Raw genomic sequence first — 26,577 nt, 5'->3', positions numbered from 1 at the left:
GTAAACATATAAAAACAATCCTGGTTGTACATGGGCTGTCTAGGAAATACAAAAGTTAAAAACTGTCATCCAAAGATGTGTATAACCAGACACCTGACAACATAAAATAACAATAAGGATAACAAACATAAAAACAGAAAAGAAATCAAATACAAAACCATAGGCCTATACACGATAAAAACAAGAATACATGTAAATCAAATTAGGTTTTGCCCTTCAGCGACGTTTCTTTAACGGGTAACACACTGAGTATACAGTGTTTAAAAAACGTCGGTGAAGGGCAAAACCTAATTTGATTTATATCACCCCGACGCAAAATTCCATCAGATAAGAATACATGTACATCGAAAAACATGATATAAAAAAAAATTAAAAATAAAATAATGAAAAAAGTAAAAATGAACCAGCAAATAAGCAAAATTTATTTTAAAATAATCAAATTTATAAACACAAAAAAGGAAACCAAAGGGACAAAAGAAAAAAAAAACAAGACCAGACAATACGACCCAATAAACAAAATCAGTGAACCGGGCATAAAAGGATACACATAAAGCCACCAAAAACACTAAGAGTAAGACACCCCAATGAAAAAAAAACGACATCCGATTATTACTCACATTTGATTATTACCCTCACTCTGCTTTTGATTGACTTTGAATCATAATTAAAAGTCGTGAACTTTAATTTCTATGCAAAGGAATCATTGTTTCCCCGCCTTATTAATTGGTGGCTTTTCAATATATCCCTTCCTTTTTGGCTTACTGTTTGTTCTTCCCATTTTATTTGTTTAGCTCCTGTTTGTGACGTACAAGTTTTCAGTCCGGTGTATTACACGTAACAATGTCAAAATTTGGAATGCCAGTTTTGTATGAGCTTAAAATACGGGCAATCTCAATGTGCCGTGTCATTATTACTTCTTAATACTTAAATAATATGCGTGTCCAATTTTACTTTTCTTCTCTTACGTTTTTAATAAAAAAAAGTCTTTATTCTTTTCACTCTGCATGGTAAGTTTTCTATGCAATTCTTATTTCTGGAAGTATGTTTGTTTTGTAACTGGGAAATCAGAAATTACAAAGCACAATTAAATACTATATAAAACGCGTACAAATCAACCAAGAAACCAAAGTCATGTGATGCCGCGATAAAATGAATTGCATTTTATCAAAACATCGTTTAAAGCTATAGTCCATCATTTGCAGCTATCCGAAAAGTGGCTGGCGTAATTATTGTTGAAAAACATACTTGGTTGAAAGATAGTAAGGGGTAGTAAGGGGTAGTACTAAACTCCCTGTGAAATTATTCTTTCTGGAAAGCTGTCATTTTGAAGTAATCAACGAAAGAACGCCTTTCCAACGGTGCTTCTTAAGACGCACCGTAGGAAAATTTAAATTAGTAGTTCGTTTTGTTATTCGGCGAAGCGCGCGCAAGCATTGGCACGACGCACACGCACCCCTGGTTGCTATAATTCGTCAGATCAGTGCGCGACATCGCGTAGCTGCATTCGGCTCAGCGAGAACGTGTCTCGGACGCTGAATTCAGGCGCAATTCCAAACATGATTCAGCAACTTTTGATTTGAAATTGAGATCCTAGAATGCTGTTTTTCTCATAATATACAGCTGAAGCTGAGCTGAAACTCCATCAGGTTAGTTGTTCAGCACCCCTCTTTAGATTCTGAGCACTTTTGTTGCTTCAAACGAACAAAATGCACAAATTACAAATGATGGACTATAACTTTAAATACCCACCGACCACAGAAAGCTGTTTTTAATTCAGATCAATTGATATACAATTGTAAATTACTGACAATAGAATAATATTTCTTTGAAAAACGAAAATAATTTTAAATTTACGGTTTGCAAGAATTATAACCCAAGGCTCACATACAGAAACATATACCCGCTTTATTTTAATATAGGTTTTCCCTGGCTATTTTAAAACATTAAGCATTCGAATTCACCGTTTTTGATATTCAAAGTCTTCCATCAACATCAATTTAGTGCATTTCCAATGTTTAATTTCGTCTCGTCAAACAATTTCAATTGTTGTTCAATCGGATTCAATCCACGAACACCCATTTTCGGCGAAGAGTATTCGATTTTGTCGCGTCTTTGCCGAACAGTTTTATTCAGAAATCAAATTCATCTTTTGCCACACAATGTAATGATAAGTTCGTTCAATTTCGTAACAGTTCATTGCGACATCCTCTGCAGAAAACATAAAGGTCGCAGAAGAGGATATTTTCCCCACTGTTTTTCTGTTATTTCCCTGTTATTAATAAATATATAGGCGTATTGCTTGTTTCTTTTCAATCGATTTTCTTTAAAACACATTTTTATAGTCTCATTATACAATGTAACATAGAAAAATTAGTATCATCGACTGTTTTTTTTTTTACATGGTCGTCTTTATTTTTTTACTCGTGTAATGCCCAAAGTTGCAGCCACTTGGATGTAGTCCATGGCATCGTGTTCAAAGGATTCAATAAGTTGTATCTTGTCTTGGTTTATACCCTCGGACACAAGAAACAGGGCAAATAACACACGCTTGACTAATTTACTTAACAACAGTTTTAAATTGATTGGCATAAGACGAATTTAATCTCTGAATGCTGCCATTTTGCTACAGCTTAGACGAATCTGATCTGTAATGACGACTATTTTTGACACTGTGTTTAAATGTGGTGACAAAACTTTGAAATTGAATGGTATATGATTAAATCGCTTTGGTAAAATCGTGACCAGAATTTTTTTTCTCAGACGAAATTGAATGTTAGAGTTGGTGAATTTGAATGAAAAATGTTTTAAAATAGCCGGAAAACCTGTACACAACATCAGCATTTCTGACCCTATACATTTCAAAAGTTAGCCATCGAAAGGTTCCCGTGTCATGAAACTAATTAGATATTATAGAAAGCGAGTAAGAATAATGGCATGTATATACCACATGACAGGGTAATATAGAATGAGCCAAACGCCAAAGCGAATGTATAATATCAGTCCTAAAATATTTAGATAAGGTCATATACCGGGGAATGTGTTGTAAGAAAATTCAGGGGCAACATTCAAATTGTTAGCAAAGAGCTATTTTCAATTATCAAAACGCATTCAAACAAAATTACAATTCATCGCAATAAATTTTGTTCAGGAAATTATATACAAAAAAAAAAAAAAATGAGTATTTCAAAAACATTTCTCTTCGTGGTTGTTTTGACTCGACTTCAAAATGAAAGACTGAATTCATTTCCTCTGAATACTTTGTACTCTTTAAATGAAAAACAGAAAGTTTATGGTTTAAAACGGTGGAAAGTGTATTGTACAGCATCAGACATAATAAAAACAAAACACGTTTTTATAGACTCTCTGGCCAAACAGCTGAAGAATTATGCTCAAATATGGAATCTTAATACTGAAAAAAATACAAAATACAAATCTTGTAATTTCACCTACAACACCTAGGAACCTAATACGCTGTTTACATATCGGCTTTTATAATCACTTGTTTCATGGAGATTTGGTTTTGGAATTCAGTTTATACTGCCACCTAGCCAAATTTCCACGTTCTTACTATCCATCTATAAAAATAAAAAACCTATACTATAAAAATAAAAATTAAGGTATTGAACAACGTTTGCTCACTTTCTCGCGGTTTTTAGATGTTCTTCGTGCAGGAATCACTTTATAGATAGGCCTATAAAGACTTTTCTCTTTTTTTTTTACTACTTTCAACTACAAACTAGCTAATATTCAGTAGAATTAGAATGAAATTGCATTGATACATTAAAGTATAAAGATTTCAAATTATAAGTGACTAAGTTCACGTAACAGGCATGACATTTTTCCAGACTTTTTTCTCAATTCAAACTTTTTTAATCTTAGAGGAAGATATTTTCAGCATAGCAGGAAATGCATCTTTTAGACCTTTACCCCTTAGAGCCGCAAGACCAAAAAAATTACGCAGTGGACCCACATGGAGATTTTCATACCACCCAGTTTTTTATGTCAATAGCCCCCTCCTGCAAGCCCAAAACAATTTTAATCACCATAAATGGTGAATTGGAGTTCCAGACAAGACTTAGATGGCCATTTGATGTTATCTTAGAATTTGTATGTCCGTTTATATCCGGTTTTCTATTATTCTTGGGCAATCTCATTCATGAAGAATAAGCTTAATCATAATATTCCCGATAGGTAGTATACATGCATAACGGTAACAAAATAGTTCAACATGCAATACATCATAAAATTATCTGCTCTTCTGAGAATATTTTCGTTATTTACAATATTCGCAGTTTTCCATTCTGTACAAATAGTGGCATATCGTCTATGTCGCATGGTTCCACCTTGTAGGCCCTATCGTATTTCAGAATATTTCCCTTTTAAAAAAAAGTATACATGAGTTTCGGTTTTTGGAGGTTCTGTGGAAAAACGATTGTGTATTGGTTTGTTTCTAGCACGCTGCATGTTTTCCTCGTGGTGTTAAAGGTTTGATTGCTCCTTTGCTCGAATTCAAGGATTACAAGCAAAGGTCTCATTATGTAATCACTGCATTCGTGTCCGAGCCGTTTATATAATGGTTGGCCCATTTGGGTTATCCCGTCTTATGCTTAGACCAACGCGAAGCTTCTTGAGGTGTTCCAACCCTTCCACATAGTGCAACCACGATTCTGACTCTTTAAGGCCAGTGTTCCCCAAAAGATCAAGGTTGGTCAAGTTTGGCATATTCTTTGCGCATTCTGCGAAGCATCTCACGTCGTCCGACTCAAGTGAGCATCTGCTCATGTCAAGACTCTGAATCTGATTCATTAAACACAGGTGGCGGTGCCAGAACTGACCTGATCCACCCAATGCCTGATTGCCACAAAGGGTCAAGTCAGTCAAACTTGTCATAGCAGCTAAGGCCGGCGCAATGTGTTCAACATCTTCACATTGCAGTGAGCAATCTTTCAAGGTCAGCCTATGTACCTGTAGTATTTGTGAAAAGTGATGGGACCACAACTTGGCCGACCCACCCAGTGCTTCATTACCGAATAGGTTAAGGTCAGTCAGACTAGGCATGTCACTTACTGAGGAGGCAATGTGTCCAATGTCTGAGGCTTGCAGGTTACAGATCGCTATGCTAAGTTTTTGGATGTGTTTCAGGGATTTTAGATGAGGCGCCCACTGCACAGCTTGACCACCCAGCTTTTCAGAGCGATATATGAATAGTTCAACTAAACCCACGTTGCTATTCAGTGACAGTAACATTCTGCTCAGATTAGAATGATCCAAGGGGCAGCTGCACAGAAACAGTCGTGTGAGATGTTTCATGTGGCTCAGAGCAAAATCCAAGGAATTCACCGAATGAATCTGATTAAGAAGAATGCATTTGACGTGCGCCAGCAATTCCTCACATTTCTCTGACCCACAGACGATCTGCAGAAGGTAAACTAGGCTATGAAAATCTTCGGTGTTACTTATTTTGGTGTTTGACGGGATCATTTTTGTTATATCGGGTACATGTGGCATTTTATTTGAGTTACTGTCGAACAAACAACTTCGACTGAGTGCTGCAATTGCATCAAAAACTGGGTACTCTTTCAAAGAATTATCCAGCTGTTTCAAGACTGAGGCCAAACACTGCTCATTGTCAACGGAACAAAAACGAAGTAGGTATTTCAGGGAGTTAATGCTCTCAACTGATGCGCACACGAGCTTTAATGACTCTGTCAACTCATTCTGCCGATTTGAAGCTTGTAGACTCTTCAAGTATGCTGCTGCACAATATTCCTGAATTACCTTATGCACGAATTGTGTATTGTTGTGAGTCCTCAGGGTTTTGAAAACTCGATATTGTGTTAGGATGCCTGCCTGTAGTGCGACGTTTAGCGCATTTGGTTCAAACTCATCTTCTTGAAATGACAGTTTCAGGTCGTGATCGAGGAGACCACGCAGAGCAGTTTTTCCTATTTCGAGCAAAACGCCTTTTTTTGTTAGAACTGGTAAGTCTAATACAGCTAACCTTCTCGTGAGCATGTACTCAACTGCCTGTTCAAAGAGGCGTGGCGTTGTTTCTGGAAGTTTTTTATTCTTCCTCCACAACATACACATTAGCAGCAGCAGCAATGGTTTTTTCGCCAAATCACGCAGCTCGGAGGAATTGTCAATGATTATCATGAGTTGCTTTCCAATGTTGGGATTCATATGGAAAAATCTCTTGACATACTCCTGTACTTTGTCTATAGCAAAGCCCATAACCTCGACATGTATGCAAGGATTTTGTATCAACGATCCTGTCGTAAGTCTGTGCAGATGAGAGGGGCGGGTTGTAACACCAAAGAAACATCCCCGATATTTTGAATTATTAAGTGCTCGTAGGATTGAACCAAACCGAGCCCTTTCAAGGGTTTGCGTTCCTAACTCGTCAAAACCGTCCAAAAGGACCAGTACTTCGCTTTCGTTGTCTTTTATAATTCTGTCCAGTTCATCGCTTGATACCCCCGAATCACCAAGGAGCTGATCATGTATCGAATCCACCAAGTCTGAACTTTGGTCAAGGGCACCCATCCTTAGTACAAAGACAAGTTTGAACCTAGTGAGAACCACACTTGACCCTTCGGCCCAATCATAAGCTATCTTATCAATAATAGTTGACTTCCCTGCACCGCCCTCGCCGATGAAAATAACGCGCCTAATGATAACTGCCTCACTTGTCTCTGCTTGGAATATTCTGTTATACTCAGTTGAATTTATAATTTCTTCCTTTTGCTTATCAGTGGCACATCCATTTACTTCCGCTGCAGTGTCTTTTATGATCAATTGTAATATTGTGTGTATGCGCTTCGTATGCATGGTATCATCGTCAACCTGCGGCATCAATTGAACATAACCACAATGATTCTTGTACCATTCCACTAAAACCTTTCTAATCTTGTCTAAGGCTTCCTTCGAATTTGGAGGACGCTGTAATTGCTCTTCTATGGATATAAAACAAAAGATGTGAACGTTAATAAACAATTGCAGTTGCCGCTTGTAGTGAAAAGAAGTTTGGTATTTCGTGAGGAAATGAGGAAATGCGATTCACTATGCGTTGGTAACGCATTATAATTTGTTTGTGGCAAGCGAACCGAATCCTACAAATAGTTTTGTCCGTGCATTTTATAAAATCTTATCAACTAAGCCCTCATACTTAAACATTGCAGTCGAAATAAACAGTATGCAATGTGAGTGCCTACCTGTGGTTCTTGGATTGAAATTCGAATGGTCCACTGGTCCGACAAAAACTGGACCGCTTGGATAGTGGACAACCACTGTTGAATAAATATAAAATGAACAAGCAGTGGCATATGCCGAAGTAATAAACAAAACAATTAGACAATCAAATTAACCCCATCTCAATCAGTTTTAGTGCCTTACATGAAGCGGAGTAATAATTGTGTTGCTTTAAATGAAAACAAAAAATGCACAGAAAGCAAACAATTATTTACCTTGACTGACACCTGGAGATAAGGGTTCTGGACTTGCGGCTTGGTTAGCAGTGTTGCCACTGCTCTGATCTCCGTTGTCGGCTGGATAATTATAAGGTGAACAACTCTTACTGATAGTATAAACAAGCTGCTAAGTTTTTGGTTTACACTGTCGCGAACGGCGCAGACTGGTATGCGTGTCTATGGACCTTAGTCAAGCTGCCACCATTTCAGTCATATTCCTTGTATCCAAAAACCGAACTGAATTTAATTTTTTTTTGTGCAAAAAGAACCAGACTCTTTTCCTTCCAGATCCAGCCTTGCTTTGGTTACATTGATTTGAATGGCAAAAGACTTAAGATGGCCGCTACATGTTGTCGGTCTAATCTTCATCAGAACAATATGTTGTGTAGAAAATAGTGTGAATGTGCGTGACCCACTTGGTAACCAGTGGCGTATCCAGCTTTTGGTGTCGGGGAGGGGCGGGGCGGTTGGCAACCGCAACCGCACATCTGTGTCAAAATGTAGACATTTTGTTTCTCCGGACACTTAACTAGCCTCCGTAAAATAAAAAAGCCGGGTTCCCATTTTCCAAATAGGGGCGCCCTTCAAAACTGACCATTATTATGCATATTGGAAAATATACGCCAATTTTCACGGCGCATTGCAATGCTTTAATAATATAAGGAGCTTTTTTCCGTGTCAGAACTCCCTAACATTTTATGAAAATAGTTACTGAAAAAAAAATCTTTTAAAAAAATCCTCAAGGGGATACGCCACTGAGGGTGACAGCTTAAGTCATGCGCTGCCTTAGCTTGCCTGGTGTGAAGTAGATTTGGTTTGCTCGCCTCGTTTGATATAGTAAGCCCAATAGTGGAAATTAAAAAAGGGATCTTCACATGATGCAATAATTACCTGGTTCAAATACCCGGCATGCCTGATCGTAGCTACTACGCGGTATGTTCACCTGGATGGCCAAGGTGCTGCGGTTCTCTGGTGTCAATTCTTCAGTGATGAACGTTTGTGTCAGTGTATTTGCCAGGTCGTTGGAGGTGTACGAAGCCCATAGCTTGTCCAAACCCTCACGGCTGTTAACACGCGCGATAAATTTGATACATCCATCCTCGACGCCGTCAACCTTTACAATAGTTAGCCCTAAACATTCCTGGGATATAGACTTCAGATATCCTTCTTCGTCTCTTACCAACTTTAAATCCACAATAGCCCTTAAAATCCGTGTCAAGCGAACGTCTTCCTTTTCATCTCTTGTTACACGTGCTAACACTGGTACCTCTGCAGAAGAAAAAGTCCCCCGAGACAACCAAAACATAATTCCACTGAAAAAAGAATCATCTTTGACCTCACAACGGTTACGTACGTGTTTTTTCCTATTGCATCTATATCACATAACGCATGTTGTTGCTGGTATTGTATTTGCACATTTCGCTGTACTAATAGTGAAATTGAAAATAATGATGCTATTTTTTTTCTACGTAATTCGAGAATGGGGGAGGGATTGGGATGACATAAATCAAAATTCGAAAGCAGGACGGGATGGGGGATCGGAAGGAGGGGGAGGAAGGGTGGGGGGGGGGAGGATTTGCTGGACACCAAATGACACTGGGGCGCTGTTCATGGTGATTCGTTGTTATGTCCCCTAATCTGAACAGTATCTTCCTGAAATGATATCACAGCAACAACGCCCTCAGTTGTCCGGAAAAACACGGACATTCAAATGTTTAAAAAAGTGCACTTTTCAATAACATTAAGCAAAAAGTTTTTAAAAAATAGTTTTCATACATTTATAAGTAAAATTGTTGAACAAAATGTGTTCCTGAGAAAAAGTCATCACTTGGACCCTTGAAATGTACTTACCACGTTCCCTAACACCTCCCATCAGACCAGAAACAAGACGTAGCTCTATGTTGGTATCTTGCTGAATCCCACATTCCTCAAGGGAGACGGCATCAGAAAGCTGATAAAAGAGATAAGACAGAAAAGTAGCCAAGACTTATCAGCCCTTCGGAGAACACATTTTATCACATGATTGATAAAAGTCATTATACTCAACGCAAACATAATTATTGGTTTGAGTATGTAACATTTATAATGTTGCATTCTTTGTTGATTGATTGTGTGGATAGTGGTCATTGGTATCACTATATAGTGGTTATTGTTATCACTGCTCATTGTGGAGTTATTATGGTGAACAGGGGTATCGCCTAAGGTTTGCCCTACTTTTTTGGTATTCCGGTAAACTTGTAACTTGTATGTGCACAAACCTCCAACGACCGTTGTATTACAAGTTTACCGGAATACATGGTCATGGGCTTATCACTGAATATATGTAGTGGTCATAGGTATCACTATCTGAATACATGTAGTGGTCATGAATCATTATCTGAATACATGTTGTGGTCTTAAATTAAACATGAAGCTGTGTTACACAACCACTCAACTTAAGTGTCTGTCTACCTTAATTGGAGTTTGAGTATAAGCACTGAGATTGGTGCAAGTGACATGAAGCATTTTATTTCTAAAGGAAACATGATTCTTTAAATTAACCTACTTCAATGTTTCGCATGGTGAAAAGATGCTGGTTCTTCAGGTTGACTCCCATTTTGTCTTGCAGTAATTCTTTTAAAGTAGAGATAGTGGTTGATGGATGCAGTTGCAGACATAAAGGGGATCGCAACGGACTATTCACAAAAACCTGGATCGGGCGTCCTCCCTTCTCTTCACTGTAGAAGTAGAAGAATAGGGAGGTATTTCATCCATTAAAAGACATCGTGTTTGAAAACATTGTCAAAAGATATTTTACTCCTAGCGTGTGTTTGGTCTATGTATTCTGTGGGCAACAAGATGGGGGTATTACTTAAGAACGTTACTTCTAGTTAGAGCTAGAGATAAACTTACTTAGACATTTCATTTAGATGAGGTAACAGTAATTGAGATAATAGAGGCATTTCATTAACGTTTTCTCAAAGAGACGTAACCTGTGATAAGCTATAAAATAATGACTATAGAAGGGCTAGGAAAGCCTGCTAAAACACTTCAACAAACACTTTACGTGGGAAGTTCTTTTCACATGCCAGAGAGAAGTTCTAACAGAACAAAAGAGATCCGTTCACACCTGTCTCTCTGGTCTGTTGATACTGAGGAGGTTCGAGAGTTCGAAGCATTAGCAGATTTCCCTTGCCTCAAACTGTCTGTGCTTCTCTCTCCCTTGGGGTGATTGAACTTAGCGGCAGCCTCCTCCTTTCTTCTTCCTATCAAAATAATAGTATATAAACGAAATGATTACAAGTTGAAAATGTAAAAAGTTGCTTAATTTTATTACCTATGATTTCATCAGTGTTTGTTTATTTGTTTGTTTGCAGACCATTCTCATTTCGCTTTACCAAATCGAATTGATAATTCAAATATTCGGTATTTTATTTCCAAATTGATCTAAAGTAGATATTTGAATATAAGATGTCTCATGCCATTGTGAATTTGACAACATAACTTCCAACATCCTAAAGCTATTTGTGCTATTTACCTTTTGCATTCGAGACATCAGGAACCTTAGCCTCTTGGTGCTTCTCGCTAGATTCATTACGGATAGGTTGATCAATTTGGAGATTCTTAACACTGGTCTCTTCTTCGGAATGTCCTGTATTGAGATATGTTATTGATTCATTACAAATATTTTTTTAACCATGAATCAGCAGACATTACTTATTTAACCTCTTTGTTTCTACTTTTCGAAAGCTCGTTGAAGAAAAATCTCTCAGTCCATATGAACAGATGTTTTCCACAATCGTGGGAGTTTGTACATAATGTCAAGGTGTGTCGGTGTGAAAGAAACATCTGTCTGTAATTTTGGTGGTAAAGTTTAATACTGAGTGGGGGTGTTTAACATGTTTCAACATTGTTAAAAACGAGTGTCTTGGTCAGCGCCTAGCTATTAGTCTTTACAACAAAGTGAAATATATGCCATCTTATTAAACATTGCAGCATGCTTGGCAGTTATAATGTCAACTAATTTTACCAGCGTATCATGAAAAGAGCATTACAACTTTTCTTGTGTAACCGTACTTCTTTTGATTGTCGTTGCATGTCGCTGCAGGATTTTGTTCTTTCATCTCGGTCATCAGATTGTGGTGTCATTACTCCTTCACTGTCTTGTGTATTTTTATTTTTTTTTTGACAAGAGAGTGAAGAAACAATTTTGCGAGACACAATTTCATATACTAAACTTAACGTCCGCATGAGCGTCTTCTTGCCTGTGTCGAGCTTGAGGATGCAGCCCATCTTATTCTCACTGATAAACGATTGAAGTAAATAACAGGAAATATTTTGCTTGCGAAACTGCACACTATTTCGTATTTAACCGAAATGTGAACTTTTATTGATATTCGTACCTTTAACAGTAGACGAATGAGATTGCCCAGATTTTTCGGGGTATTCAGAATCGTCTTGTCTGTCACAATCAGCTGTTTGGGAGTCTGATCTGCTTTCTTGATTAGCATGTTGAGATGTGGTGTCAGGCATGTTTCGTTTTTGCCCTACACAATATTGAAAGACACTCGGTATTTTAATAGTCATTCAAAAAATAACTTGTTTTTTTACACCATTTCAAATCAACATAATGTATTTATTTCTAAATTCAATTAATGAAACATTCTTTATATATTTATTCCTCGACCTTATAATACAGGGTGAGTAAAAAGAACCCGAAACCCAAATGTCAGGATTATTGCTTTAGTGAAGTTCTGCATGTAGCACTTTCAAAATTAAGAATATGAAAGACCAATTCATAAGCTTTCTTTTAGTAAAAGTATCATTCAAATCACTCATGTAAGTTTTAAGTTACGGAATATTAAACACAACAACCGATTTGAATTAGGCCTTCTTGTACTAAAAGCAAGCTTATGAATTGGGCTTTCATATCTAAGAATTTAAAAGTGATGCATGCAGAACTGAACTTAAACAATAGTCCCGACATTTGGGTTTCGATATTTGTGACTCTTCCTGTAGAGTCTTTGTGCGTTCTTTTAACAGGAAGAGCAAATGTGGAGTTGGGCGTCTTTTGTCAGTACTTTAGTAAGACAATGTTGCTTTTAATCTACGGTTACCCAACTATTGCCTTGGAATGATTTACCAAGTAAGACTAGCATGCCTCGCAATGCAGTACCGTTTTACACTGTGCCACATTGTCGCTAAAATTAAGAGTTCTTAAAGGTCAGGTGATTAAGTATTCCTTTGAAGGATACTAAACATCATAAGTCTTACAATAACTATTTGTAAACAGAAATGATCTTTCGATATCTATTAATAAAGGGGAGATGGTCAGGGCTATAACATCCATGGCGACTTCATCCCAAGGTTCCAATTTTTTTTTTAGAAAAGTTCCTGAAATGTGCTTTCGTTCTGCTGCTCAAATTTCTTTACAGTTAAGAACAAAATTCAATGCACCGAAATGTCTAATTACTTTTCTTCCTGCTTCTTCTATTGCTCCCGGTTTTCTTCTGTGGTATTTCCTCTGTGTATTGAAAAAAAAATTTGGTATACGTTACAAGTTATAAGATTATAATACCATAGCAAAATGTCACAATATCAATTTATTATGTAACATGAAATAATATATTCGGCTTTCAATATTATTTGAAATGTTTCAATATCATCTTCTGACCAAAATAAGAGTGTCTAACTTTAACACAAAATACAGAACTGACGGTACTACTTTTAAATTAAATCTAAAAAAGTAAGGCGGCCTGATGTTACGATCTCAACAAGATCTTCTTCAGTGGCCCAAAAAGTAAACTAATTTATTTATAATTGTTTTGGTAAATTCTAGTTATATATTTTTCAATTCAGGGTTTATTGTTTACGTGTCATGACAAATATGGAAATAATAATAATAATAATAATAACGAAGTTTTATAAAGCGCACATATCCACCAAGGTGCTCAGGGCGCTATTACAATGAAAACGAAACAAAACAAAATCAGTTTAATTACGAAAAAACGGATCTTTCAACATGAGGTGTAATATATACCAGGTGGTTCTTCCACAATACTCTAAGAACCTATATAGGAAGGTTAGTTTGGAAAAAGGAAGCACTATCTTTAATTTTATTAGTAAAATTTAATGCAGAGGTGAAGGGGTGTAACTTAGTTCGATATTGTTCAAACAAGCGTCTTGGTTATCGCCAAGCTATTTCTCATTAAAAAAAGAGGTATTTTAGGTAATAGGTATGCCATCTGCTTCAGAGTTGTTGTAAGTTTGGTAAATGTATTTACCAGCACAAACGATGAGGCAGAGAGCATCGTCCGACCCAGAGGTTTTTGTTTTTTCATATCGATCATCACTTTGTGGAGTATTCACTCCTTCGCTCTCTTGTCCAGTATAGGTTTGTCCTGTTAAAGAAAAGAAATAATTCCGAGGTAGGTTCTAACACTTACTTAAACAAAGTTATGGTGTATATCTGTCCGTTGGCATGTAGTGTCATCTATCATAAATTTGTACCTAACGTGGTAGCTCAAGGGGAGTACAGAAGCCGACGATGACTAATACATGTATGGAAAATAACAGGGAAATATTTTTTCTTTTCAAACAGCATGCCGGACGTAGAATATGCAATCATCATGGACAATAATTTATAGCTATGTGGTTTGAAAGATACGTCTTCCCACCTTATTAATGATACATCAAACGTTTTTTTATTTTTTTTTTACAGATTACGAGTAATTTTTCTAGAGAGGTCAAATTGACCATGGGTCTAAGTTTTGAATTTCAGGCACTGGGACAAAGGTTGCCTAATTGCTTTTGTGGATATAAAACTGGCCTAAAAAAACTGTCTTTAGTGAGTAAACACAATTCTAAACACTTTCTTGCTAACACATCATATTAAACATGTTTAGCTTGTCAATATGTTTACAAAATGATAGCAAGATAGTGTTAAGAATTGTGTTTATTTGCTTAACACAATTTTTTTGTAGGCCGGGCAATCATCCACACAGAGGCAATTAGGATACCTCCGTCCCAATGCCTAAAATCGAAAACTTGGTCCCATGGTCAATTTGACCTCTCTTGGAAAATTACTCATAACTCTATCAAACATTATCAGATTTGGACGTTTGATGTTTCATTTGAAGGAGGAAAGACCTATGTTTTAAAGCATACATATATTATCTATTTTGATTAACGATTTCACGTCTGGCATTCCGTTATATTTTGTTTGCATTTTTGTACCCACTGTATAGAAGCGAGCTATGAACTTATTGATATTCATAAATTACACAGAAGACGAATGAGATTGTCATTTTTTTGGAATGTTCAGATTCGTCGTCTCTCACGATAAGCTTTTCGGGAATAGGCTATGTTCTGCTTTTTTCGTCAGCATTATTAGGTGTTGTGTTAGCCATGTTTCGATTTTTTTCCACAAAGTATAATAAAACCACATTTACTTAGAGCGACAAACACAATTTTGTTATTCCTCAATTACGTTTCAAGTTTCAATGCAACGTTCAATTCTCTTTAAGAATTCACACAAAATTATACGTTTCATGCGTGAGCTTCTAAATTTGAAAAGAAAAGTTGAAAAGGACTTACCACAAACTGTTTGATGTTTAGCAGTCGAAGCAGTTGAGGTATAAATGCAAAACACCTGTACACCTGTTAAAGGTGAAACCAGATGAATATAGCTTTAATTAAAAACGGTTCAACGACATGACCTACGACTGGTTATCACAATCTGAGTGAAAGATTTCCAACCTTCAACAATCATAGAAACAAAAAAGGGTGAAAAAAATCCCCAAAGTTTTGGCATGAAATGTGAAGAAATATACTTAAAAACAATTGGTTATCCTAATGACTCCAAATATCCCTCTGGCGTATTCCCTAATGTCCCTGAAACACTAACATTGTGTGAAGAGGGTATATGCGCAGTATCTGTTAAGCGCATGCCGCCAATTGTTCATGACGTTTAGAAATGTGCGATTGTCTCCCATACCTTTTTATTATGAGATTATGTCACAATGCATGTATTTTGACAAAATCCTTTATACAGGTCTGCAATTTCTCATAGTTAAAAGTAAGTTTATTCTACAAGCTACACTGTCATGTGTAGTAACTGTTGCTGTCTCCAACAGCTTTTATAATTGTTGGCATATTTGCTCTGTTTTTTTCCATTCAATCAGCCCCCCTCTGTGGCAATTAAAACACTTAAAAACTTGGGGTATTGCAAAAGTTGGGATCCTGAGCAGGATCCTAGCACTAATTATTCATAGATTGGACCAATCACATCCAAGAGTTTAGACTAATCAGCAGACAGCTTGAAGCACTAATGATATGTAACAGTGACACAATGCATGCACATGTACTGCATGTACTATATGTGGGTCATTCTGTCACAGCATTTTGAGCAAGCTGGATCAATTTGCCCACCACCACCCTTGCTCCTGCCTTCTCTTAAAGGTTTCATTAAAAGTGGCGTTTTAACAGGATTCGAAGACAGCCATCTCCTAATACATACATGTACATGATTGGACATGTATCATTATTGTTATGGTTATTGTCACCAGTTGATATTGTCACGGATATTGATGTGTGTTATAACACATTGTGATGTTAACTTTGTAAGGGGTCAGCCATTCTCTCTTATGTACCCACGGGTTTGGGTGTGCTGTATCTTCCATAACACAACCATGGCTGTCCCCAAAATGATGACCAGATCATTTGGTTCTGGCATGATTACTTCTGGGCCTGGGTGACCATGCATTCATTAATAATTGGCCTGGGTGCCAAATGGTAATTGATGTACATGTACATTGGACCTGGGTGTCCCTTGATTAATGAGGTTGATATGCTTGGGCCTGGTAGCCCATATATATTATTCCTGAGGCCAGCTTGCCCAAACACATTCGGTATATGGCAAATAGGTTTCAATAAATTGTTTGAAGCTGTGGCAAGACACACAAATAGTTATGTTTTGGGTTTCATTTATTAGTGAGTCCGAGTATAATATTATTATTATTATTTTTTTTTTTTTTAGATTTTGCCATCACAAGACCGTGAAGGGCTACTCAAAGTTAGGGTTTCATCATAAAGGGATAAAAAACAAAATCAAAGAATAAACGTTGGGACAGAACAAATTCAAATGAAAAAAACAAACCACAGATAAGGAGTTCAATATCTTGCTGTTTTTTCTGATACTTGTCAAATACTCTACTTACAGTTCTTCATCCTCCTTGGCTTCTTCCCTGTTTAGAAAAAAAATCATCCAAACTTGTTAGGACAATTTTACTCACAAATTTCGTAAAACCGATCGTCGTTATACCCCACAGTATTGTTTACATACAAATACTCGAGGTTGTCTATTTTGGTGTGCCAATTTAAAGTTGTATGAACTCTAATTTGATTAAGTGTTATCCGCTTAAAGAGTGATAAAAAACCCACTTGTTTCATAATTAAGGCTTACACCTTTGGACTCGCCTGTTGAAGAGTAGGTAATAAAACTGAGTATACACAATATTAACTGTATATCTTATGTGCAACGAAACAGTCTATAATATTTTCCATGGTGGGCATAATGAAAACCCCACCCCTTTTATCTAATATGGTTGCCACGCCCCTAAAAGGGTGTGTTCAAGATGGCTCTACATCAGGATTTTTTCTCTTCATAAATATTAAAGTCTGTGAGATGTTTTATTCGTTCATAAATTATGGGCAAAGTTTTTCCGAAGGTGGGCATAATAATTACCCCCTTTTTTTTTTAAATGGCTGCCATACCCCCAAAAAGGTACTTTTGTGGTGGCTCCAAATCTGGAAAACACTTATAATCGATATAATTATGTCTTTGTGAAATTTCCTTCTCTTGTGACAAGTGGGAACAACCGTTTTCACTGCGGTCACGACAAGTCCAGCCCCCCCCTTTAAAATTAATGCCACGCCCCTAAAAGGGTAAATTTGCGATAGCTCCACATCTAAAACATTTGCTCGCATGATTATGAACATCTGCGCCAAGTTTCATGCTTTTATGCAAAAGTGCACACTTTTTCAAATATTCGCTGGACTATAACTGAAATTATTAGAAATAACAAAGAGACGACTTTACAATTAATTCAACTGTGGGTTACAATTTCGTTTGACTGTGCATTGTTTTTTTTTATAGATGGTCGGGGATATACAATGCATGTCGACTCAATCCATGGGATACCTTTCATTGAGATGACTTTCAATTCTTAGGGATTATCAAGTGAATGGTCCTTTTGTTCCTCACACTGAGATAGATTTTGTTTTGGAATTCAGACAATAGTATGAGCTGCAAAACTCTACTCACTTTTCTTCCTCTTTGTCGTATTGTTCCTGGTCATCCTCTCTGGCCTTTTTTCTGCGTACATTGAAAAGGACATTTACAAAATAATTGAAGGTACACTGAAGTTATATTATTGCTTCAGTAGTATACTATCAACGTACTATAAAAAAACAGATCGGGCATTCAATATTATTTGATTTTTTTCAGACTAAAAGTGATAGTGTCTCTCTCACTGAATGCTATCATAGGGCGACCTTCCCATAGACTTGTGCACAAATATATAATGACAATATTACCCAAGTTTACCTTATCTTGCCTCCACGAATTTCGGTATAGTTATTTTTTTTGGACCACGAGGAATCGATCTAGACGGTTTGCGACAATACATTCCTAAAAGTGCGTTTGAACAAACGGGCGACAACATTAGTTATCGCCCAAGCCATGTCGCTATAATACTGACACGACAATCTATAGATCACGAGTTATGTATCACGAATTGACTTCAACGCCTCATCGACACCCCTCCCTCTCCTCTTAGAAAATCGTTGACCTGAACACCCAAGCACACGTCCCCCTTCCATGTTTGGAAAATGCTTGATCCATTACTGGAACTCGCTCCTTACGTTTCCTCTTCATTCTTCTTTTGTTCCTGAACTTTTTATGTGGCCTTTTCCCTGTGAATTGGAAAGGACATTAACGAGTAAGTGACAAATATTAGTTGTACAATATATATATAATTATATAAGGATAATATAATATATATAATATATAAGGATAAAAAAAAGAGCTGAATGGGCTTACATTATTTGAATATCCACGGACTAAAAGTGTTATTGTCTTTTTATTTTGCCACAAAACACATAGTAGATAGGTGGTACATTTTAGTGTTCAGTTTTATTTTTTTGTTTTAATTGGTGAACTTTATCCAATACCCCCGGGGGGGGGGGGGGGGGGGTGATTGGGGTAGGTAACCCCGTCCCTTCGCTAAATCACTGTTTGCAATGTAATTTACAGTTTTTTTAACAGCGTGTGATCAGACAACAAGATAGTGTTACCGTAGTTCTCTTGCTTCTCATCGTCAGGGCCTAAGGATTCTGCTCTTTCATCTCGGTCATCAGATTTTGGAGTTGTTACTCCTTCGCTCTCTTGTCCAGTGTTGGTTTGTTCTGTTAGAGATAAGATATTACGAGGTAACACTTCTTGATTCAAACATGACGAACATATCTATCGAATAGGGCTGTTTACCTTAACTTCGCAGACCTACCTAACGTTTTAGCTCCTGGAGAGCACAGTTGTAAACCGATAACCAATACATGTATTGAAAATAACAGAGGGAACATTTTGCTTTCCAAACAACACGATTTTTCGTTTTTAAGCGAACTATGCACTGTTATTGATATTCGTACCTTCTACAGAAGAAGAATGAGAGTCCCCCGATTGGTCGGAGTATTCAGAATTACCCTGTCCTTCAGCCGTTGGGGAATCTGTTCTGCTTTCTTCCCCAGTTTGAGTTGAGGTGTGAGACCAATTTCGTTTTGGGCCTACATGGAAAAACTTTGGGCCTAGTATGGAAAAACAACTGATATTAGGCCATGCAAGAAAATACTCTGCTTTAAATTTACACTCAACCAAAAAAAAGAAAGTCCCCCCTTTCAATACTTTGTTGTCTAACTCAAAACTACTGAGCACCTCTCGCTCAAATAACGACTGATTAGGACAGAAATTCCTTAGCAATCCAGCCATACTCTTCATTTTGCCCAAAACAGTGATAATGTGTTCTAATGTATGCAATTTAGGACAGATGATACCGAAAATAGTGGCACTTGAATACGTGCAAGTTGTGCATGTGGTTCACACTCACCTTGCATGTATACAATAGTGCAACTGTTTTTGGTACCATTTGTCATCAATTGCGTAAATTCGTACACATTATCACTGTTTTGGGCAAAATAAAGAGTATGGCTGGATTGCTAAGGAATTTCTAAACTGATTGGTTGTTATTTGAGCAAGCAGTACTCAGTAGGTTTTGAGTTAGACAAAAAATAATTGGAAGGGGGAATTACTTTTAGGGGTGAGTGTAGCTTATGATAGTTCTTTTTGTCCTGGGCTGCAAAGGTGACTTACATTTTCTCTTCCTCCCGCTTTTCTTTGTAGTTTTCATCTTCTTTGTCTTCCTCTTTGGCCTTGCGTCTGCATTAGGGTTGAAAGAATGATAAAACAATTTGAAAAATTTCCAAGAACAATTGTTCAACATCGTGATAACAACTTTGTTTTTAAAAAAGAAAGTAAGGATCTTTTGATATAATTTAATCATATTTTGTTTCAAGGTAACATGGGAAGATTGTGTTTATATTCATTTCCAACGATTCTTTGTAATATTCCTTGCATTTAAGTCAAATGATATACAACCAGGCGCGGATGTGCAGTGGGGCCGGGGGGAGGGGGGCTAGGGGGTATTAGCCCCCCCCCCCCCCAAAAAAAAAAAACCCAACCACATGTTGTTTAGCGCCCCCCCCCCCCCAAGCTGCCAAACAAAAATGAAACGGCAGTAGTGAATGTTAGAAGATGACGTCAAATTTGTATTTGTACACTATTAGGTAATAAGTAATATACTGCTTTAGGTCTACATTACGTCGCTTCGTGAATTGGAAAAGTCCAGATTTTATCTTGCGATAACATTTCTCCCATTTCACTCTGAGCCACTCAACATGTGTGTACTATTAATCTATATGGTTGTTTATGTCTACCTTAACTTCGTAGGCTTACCTAACGTTTTAGCTCCAGAAGTGCACAGTTGCAAACCGATTACCAATAGATGTACTGAAAATAACAGAGGGGACATTTTGCTTTCCAAATAACACGTTAGGCTATATCTCGTTTATAAGCGAACTGCGCAGTTATTGATATTCGTACCTTCTACATCAGAAGAATGTGATTCCCCAGATCGGTCAGAGTATTCGGAATTACCCTGTCTGTCACTTTCAGCTGTTGGGGAATCTGTTCTGCTTTCTTCCCCAGTCTGAGTTGAGGTGTGAGACATATTTTGTGTTGGGCCTACAGATGGAAATACAACATATACATGTTATAAGACCTTGCAAGAAATTAAACATTTCAAAACAATTACTTTGAGCACTGGCACACCTGTGTGAAGTGAACATCGACCAAAACAAATCCATTTAACTCAAAATGCCATTCACTCTTTTCAAAACTAACTCTTCTCTCTGACAAAATCAAGATTCAAGAATCAATCGATCAATTATTTTATATGATATTTTTGTTGTTTGCTTTAGATGTACATTGTTAAAATTGTAAACGAAGACCAATTTAGAAAATACGCGATCAGCCTTCTCCCTACAGTGCTTACAGTGAGCATTGCCCCCCCCCCCCCCTTTCAGAAACGGGGGAGGTTCTCAATCCTTAAACAATTCTCAATAAAAAAAAATATATTATAAGATCACCTTTTGGCGTGAATATGTACAGAACTAGACAGTAAAATAATGGCTCATCTTAATGACTGTCAATACCGCAATATATATATTCCAAAATGTCCCCAAAACTGCACGAACCATAATTGTCTTTAACTTTGATGTCTTTGTCGTTTAAATATGCACATAATCTTCAGCCGATCGGAGTCGGGGTCATTATGTACAACGAAAGCCTCGGTAAAAACTGGGAGACGCTGACAAATATTCGTTGCGTTAAAAAATAGTTCATTATCTTAAATAGTATTCTGCTTTTTTTCTGTCTGTTGTCGAATGCTCTAATTACCTTTCTTCATCCGCCTTGGCTTTAACCCTGTGTAGAATAAAAAAAGAATGGAATTTTTTTTATTGCAGTCCAACTCACAAAATATTTAAATAAGTAAACATTGAAGTATAATTAAGAATGTATTGATCCGTACAGAATTGAACTGAAATACAAATATTTCAGGTTGTTTATTTTCAATTTAAATAAGAATAAACTGGACAGGAGTATATAATAGGATGGTTGTGTGTTAATTTGTTTTGTTAAACTGTGTTTAATTTTGTCTGAACTGTATGCAAGGGGATTCTCTTTCTTGAATCAAAACAAGATTTTGATCTCCAAAGCTCTCCAACATTGTATTTTTGTTGGAATTGTGTGGAATTAGACTGAGCAATAACACATCTTATTCTCATTGGCTTTCGTTACATGTCAGGCCAACACTGCAGTAAATTTAAATGAAAGAAATTCTCACCATGACTCACTTCTACACTCAACCAAAACAGAAAGAAGCCCCCCCCCCCCCCTTCCAATATATTTTTGTCTAACTCAGAAACTACTTAGCTCCTTTCGCTCGTTTTTGGAAGTTGTGGTTCACACTCGCCTTGCAAGTATACACAAGTGCAATTTTTTTCGGTTCCATTTGTCATAAATTGCATATTAAATTTTGTACACATTATCACTGTTTTGGGCCAAACAAAGAGTATGGCTGGATTGCTGAGGTAATTCTATACTGATCATTCGTATTTTTTAGCAAGATGTACCAAGTATAGTTTTTGAGTTGGACAAAAAAAGTATAAATGGGAGACTTTCTTTTTTGGATGAGTGTAGCTTATGATACTTCTTTTTGTCCTGGGCTGCAAAGCTGACTTACATTTTCTCTTCCTCCTTTTCTGTGTAGTTTTCCTCTTCTCTGTCTTCCTCTTTGGCCTTGTGTCTGCATCCGAGTTGAAAGTAATATCAAACGATGTGACAAATTGATTTACCTGACCAGTTGCGAAACGACATACGTTCAAAGTTGTAACGAGTCACTGATTTTTGTGACTCGAGTCAAGTCGAGGCATTTTAAAGGAGTAACTCGAGTCAAGTTGAGTCACTAGGGCAAGAAGGTCGAGTCGAGTCACAGTGTGTAGTCGAGTCGAGTCGAGTCCAGTCCAGTATTTAGTCAATTCGAGTCATAAATACTTGAACACTATAGGCCTACAATAAATAAAACACAAGACAGAAAGTCATTTTTTGTGCTTTTTAATTTTACATTCGGGCTACTACATGTGGTGACACCACCTTTGACTTGTAATGAAAACTATTGGAGACACTGCACCAAACCACGTAATGTATACATCATTCGCGAACATACTAACGTGACGTGAACAAAACTGGGCACCGGCGTATAAAGTCATTGCGAATATTTTTCGCAAACGTTTGCTCTTTTTTTTTTTTGGGGGGGGGGGCCTCGAGTCTTATTAGCCTTCCTCGAGTCGAGTCGTGTCATTCTGATGAGGCACTCGAGTCGAGTCGAGTCACCAAACTTGTGACTCGAGTCGGACTCGAGTCGAGTCATTGACTCGAGTCATTACAACTCTGCATACGTCTTACAATAACAATTTTATTTTAAAAAAAAAAGTAAGGAACCTTTGATATAATTTACTCTTTTTTTTCCAGAAAAACAAGGTAGACCTTCATTTCCAACGGGGGGGGGGGGGGGGGGGGGGGGGGGGAGGGGGGGGATAGGGGGGATGTACACACCCCCCCCCCAAATAAAAATATAAATGGCAGTAGCGAATGTTACAAGATGACGTCACACGTGAACGGTCTAACCCCCCACCACCCCAAAGAATATTCGTGAAAAGGGGGCATTTGTACACTATTAGGAAATATAGTGCATGATGTGTGGTCTGGTGGTAAAGCACATGATTAAGGATCGTGAGGTTGTGGGTTCGAGCCCTGCCGTGGCCATGCGTGTTGTGCCCTTGAGTAAGGTGCTTTACCTCAATTACTCCTCTCAACCTAGGTGTTAAATGGGTACCGCCATTATTCAATGCTGGGAAAGCAACAGACTTGCTGTGGAGGAGGTGTGGCGATCCCCCCACGGCAGCATATTACGAGTCTGGCCCAAGCGGTTGACCCCCCCCCCCCCCCCCCCCCCCGGCCGGACAAGCAAACAAATTGAAAAATTAAAAGGCGCAGAGTCATATTGCTGTTAATCAAATGGCTAAGGGGAGGGGGAGGCAAATGTCCATTTTTTTTTCAAGTTCAGACATTTTTTTATAATATCTGGACTTGCTTCTAGAGTTCTAGCGGCTTGCGCTCTGTTCTTCTTAAATTCAAAGAATGTCTTACCCTTTTTCACTCTTAGCACCATATTTGTCCTCCGTTGCTGTACTGTGTTTAAATAAGTGATACCAAAAAAAAGAGACAAAGACGATTATTTTTTTTAAAATACCAAAAAAAGTGAAATGATAAGCTTATCTGGAAATTAAAGAACAGGATATATTTTGAAAAGTGTTGTCAACTTGTGAATTATTGGAATGCAATGGGACAACACTATCGAAAAAAATTTAAAAAAAAGGATAGTTCAGGCAATAACATGGTATTTGAGAGAGATATGGGATCCTTAAAACAGAAACAATTAATCACTCAATTCGTCCATACTGGAGGAGTAAAAAATGAATTAAAAAAACAATAAATGACTATCATGAATTTTTGCATAGTTTTAGTTCATGTCTAAGGGGCCATTCAGAATTTTCAATGTTTTAATATTTCGATCTTTTTTCCAAATTGTGGGTGGGTGGGTCAAGCTAAATAATTGAAAATCGAAATTCTCTTTCCATGGAAAAAAGATAAAAAACAAAGAAAGATAGATCTTTTGACTTGCCTGAACTACTACGCGCAAACATTCCGATATCGCGATGCGTGTTTCTTTTCCAACTTCGTCCCCTGTATGTACTGTCAGTGGCGTAGCCAGGAATTTTTCAGTTGGGGGGGGGGGGGGGGGCGCTGGGGGGGGGGGGCTGGAACATTTCATGGGGGGGGGGCGTCATGTAGATCAATGATAATTTTTTTAGAAACTCAAAATCTCAGTGGGGGAGGCGACTGGGGGACGACAAGGCTGTCGCCCCCCCCCCCAACACCCCCCCCCCCCCCCCCCCCCCCCCCCCCCGTGGCTACGCCACTGCAGGTCATACAGTTAAAGTTTATGTAAACTTGTATGAAAAGTCAAAGAAAAGTAACTCCCATGATCTATTTATGAAATATCTAAACAGCGTCGTTGTGTTGTGAACACATAAAGGCATTCAAGTCGCGTTCTTGCACACTTTTTGCACGTCGACATGGATATCCTTGAACCACTGCCCCTGCTTTGCATAACAAGTGCACCTGAATGAACGATTCAAGTTTTATTCAAAGAAATTTCTATGTACAGTCACCAGACTCTATTCAGTACAGTCCCTGTCAAAACGAAAGTAAACAATCCACGTGCATGACGCACGGCTACACCATCGTCCAGTGTGGCAGGGACACCAACAAGTAATACAACTAAACATTTTTAAAAAAAAATTTGATAAATATTCTGATTGAATTTCGTTAAAAGATACTTGTTGGTGAGGTATCACATATTTTATCACATAAAAGAGGAAGAACGCAAACTTCACGCCGTCACTGAACTAGACACACATGTACATGGTGTTCAAGTACATGTACATGTTCAGTTTTTTATTAATCGAAATTAGGGGTGGGTGGGTGGGTCAAAATAATTTGGAAAAAAAGTCGAAATTTTAAAACATTGAAAATTCTGAATGGCCCCTAAGCAGGCCTATTTTGTTTTCGTCAGCTTTAGGAGGCTATTCTTACACGTCTTTTTCCAACTCCTTCTCCTCATATTCTTCTTCCTCTTTCGCTTTTCCACTGTGCATAAGATGGAAAAGAAAGGGTTGTTTTAATACCTTTAGACCATCTGTACTAAAAAAAAAAATGAAAATGCTTCAAAATTGCTGAGACTCAACATTGTAGGTTTTTCTATTGCCTCCAGGTGGTCCGTTATAATGTTGCAATGACAGTTGAAAGTCATGCGGCAATTTAATTTTACCTTCACAACAAAATGATGAGGGCACAAATCGAATGTTTCAACAACATGCACAAAGTCATAAAAGAACAGACGCAGTTGTACATAAGACATTATTATTTCGAAACTAACCGAATACTTAATTTAGGTCATACAATATTTTTTTTTCGAGTCTCTTTTTTTTATACCAAATAAAAAAGGTTAATACGAGGGGGACCGAAATGCCTCCACAATTATACGATGAAGCTTTAGATTATACGGGCACAATTTACCAATGCATCTCCATGCTGATGCAGAAGTGTCTCTCGTCTGCTCTTGCTTCTCATTAATGCCGTTTGAGGTATCAGGAGTACTTTCTTGGTCAGCGTCTTCAGCCTTATGACTTTCGTCAATTCTGTTTTTCCTTAATCCTTCCCCTGGGAAGAGGAAAGTCATATACGACAGAAACAAAAAACACATTAACTTTTTCTTTAATTATTACATTTGTCCCCAACATTGGATGAGAATGATTTAGTGACACTTCTTTGAAATCCGAAATCGTAGCTTAAATTTGTGTTAACTCAAACATGACTATTTTGCTCAGCGCCGTGTGACGTTGAAGTATCTTCCAAAAAAAATGAAATTGACAATTTTCGAAAGTAACTATTGACAAAATTCATGGACAGGAGAACATTATTCGGGTGAGTCGATAACTCGAATGACGAAATGCAAAACTACATTTTAACTCAGCCAACGGATACCTGAAGCTCTTTCTCCCTCAACCCATATATATTAACATTAATCGAAGAAAAAAACAATGACACTATTTGACCACAAGTGCCTCACATCTTTATTATTGAAGGGCAGATCAATGAAAAGGACGATAAATGAAAGTTTTAGCAACAAAAACACTGCATCAGGCAATATGTACGCATGAATTCCGAATGTAAAATACTGGCATACGAACCTGCCACAGTGCACAAATGAGATTCCTCCGACTTTTCCAAATCTGCACAAACATCTTGTTTCTCGCGAACAGGGGAATCCAT

The 26,577-nt window shown here is 37.6% G+C and overlaps 1 protein-coding gene across 1 annotated transcript; it reads right to left on the bottom strand.

Annotated features, from left to right (window-relative positions):
* Positions 1-65: 65 nt before the first annotated feature.
* On the bottom strand, positions 66-26,577 carry LOC119720443 (splicing regulatory glutamine/lysine-rich protein 1-like). Its single transcript, XM_038190106.1, has 16 exons — positions 26,496-26,577; positions 25,809-25,965; positions 25,339-25,392; positions 23,830-23,871; positions 22,364-22,426; positions 21,517-21,543; positions 19,873-19,938; positions 19,610-19,632; positions 18,804-18,914; positions 10,987-11,100; positions 10,579-10,714; positions 10,015-10,186; positions 9,321-9,420; positions 7,467-7,547; positions 6,887-6,956; positions 66-93 (listed from the first exon to the last, which is right to left on the bottom strand). Exons 1-16 carry the CDS (start codon positions 26,575-26,577, stop codon positions 66-68), a joined length of 1,326 nt encoding a protein of 441 aa, XP_038046034.1.

The sequence above is a fragment of the Patiria miniata genome, unplaced genomic scaffold (assembly GCF_015706575.1).
Source record: "Patiria miniata isolate m_02_andy unplaced genomic scaffold, ASM1570657v1 HiC_scaffold_9, whole genome shotgun sequence".
Taxonomy (NCBI): Eukaryota; Metazoa; Echinodermata; class Asteroidea; order Valvatida; family Asterinidae; genus Patiria; species Patiria miniata.
This window is presented reverse-complemented; position numbering and strand designations above follow the sequence as displayed.

Bases quoted from the DNA above. Each gene is read 5' to 3' on its own strand.
- LOC119720443 (XM_038190106.1), bottom strand. From the start codon at position 26,577: ATGGATTCCCCTGTTCGCGAGAAACAAGATGTTTGTGCAGATTTGGAA. The intron at 25,393-25,808 runs GTATAATCTAAA...TCTTATGCACAG, and splicing joins TGCATTGGTAAATTGTGCCC to TGGAAAAGCGAAAGAGGAAG. The intron at 19,633-19,872 runs GTAAGTCACCTT...TACCAAAAACAG, and splicing joins AAGCGGGAGGAAGAGAAAAT to TTGCACTATTGTATACATGC.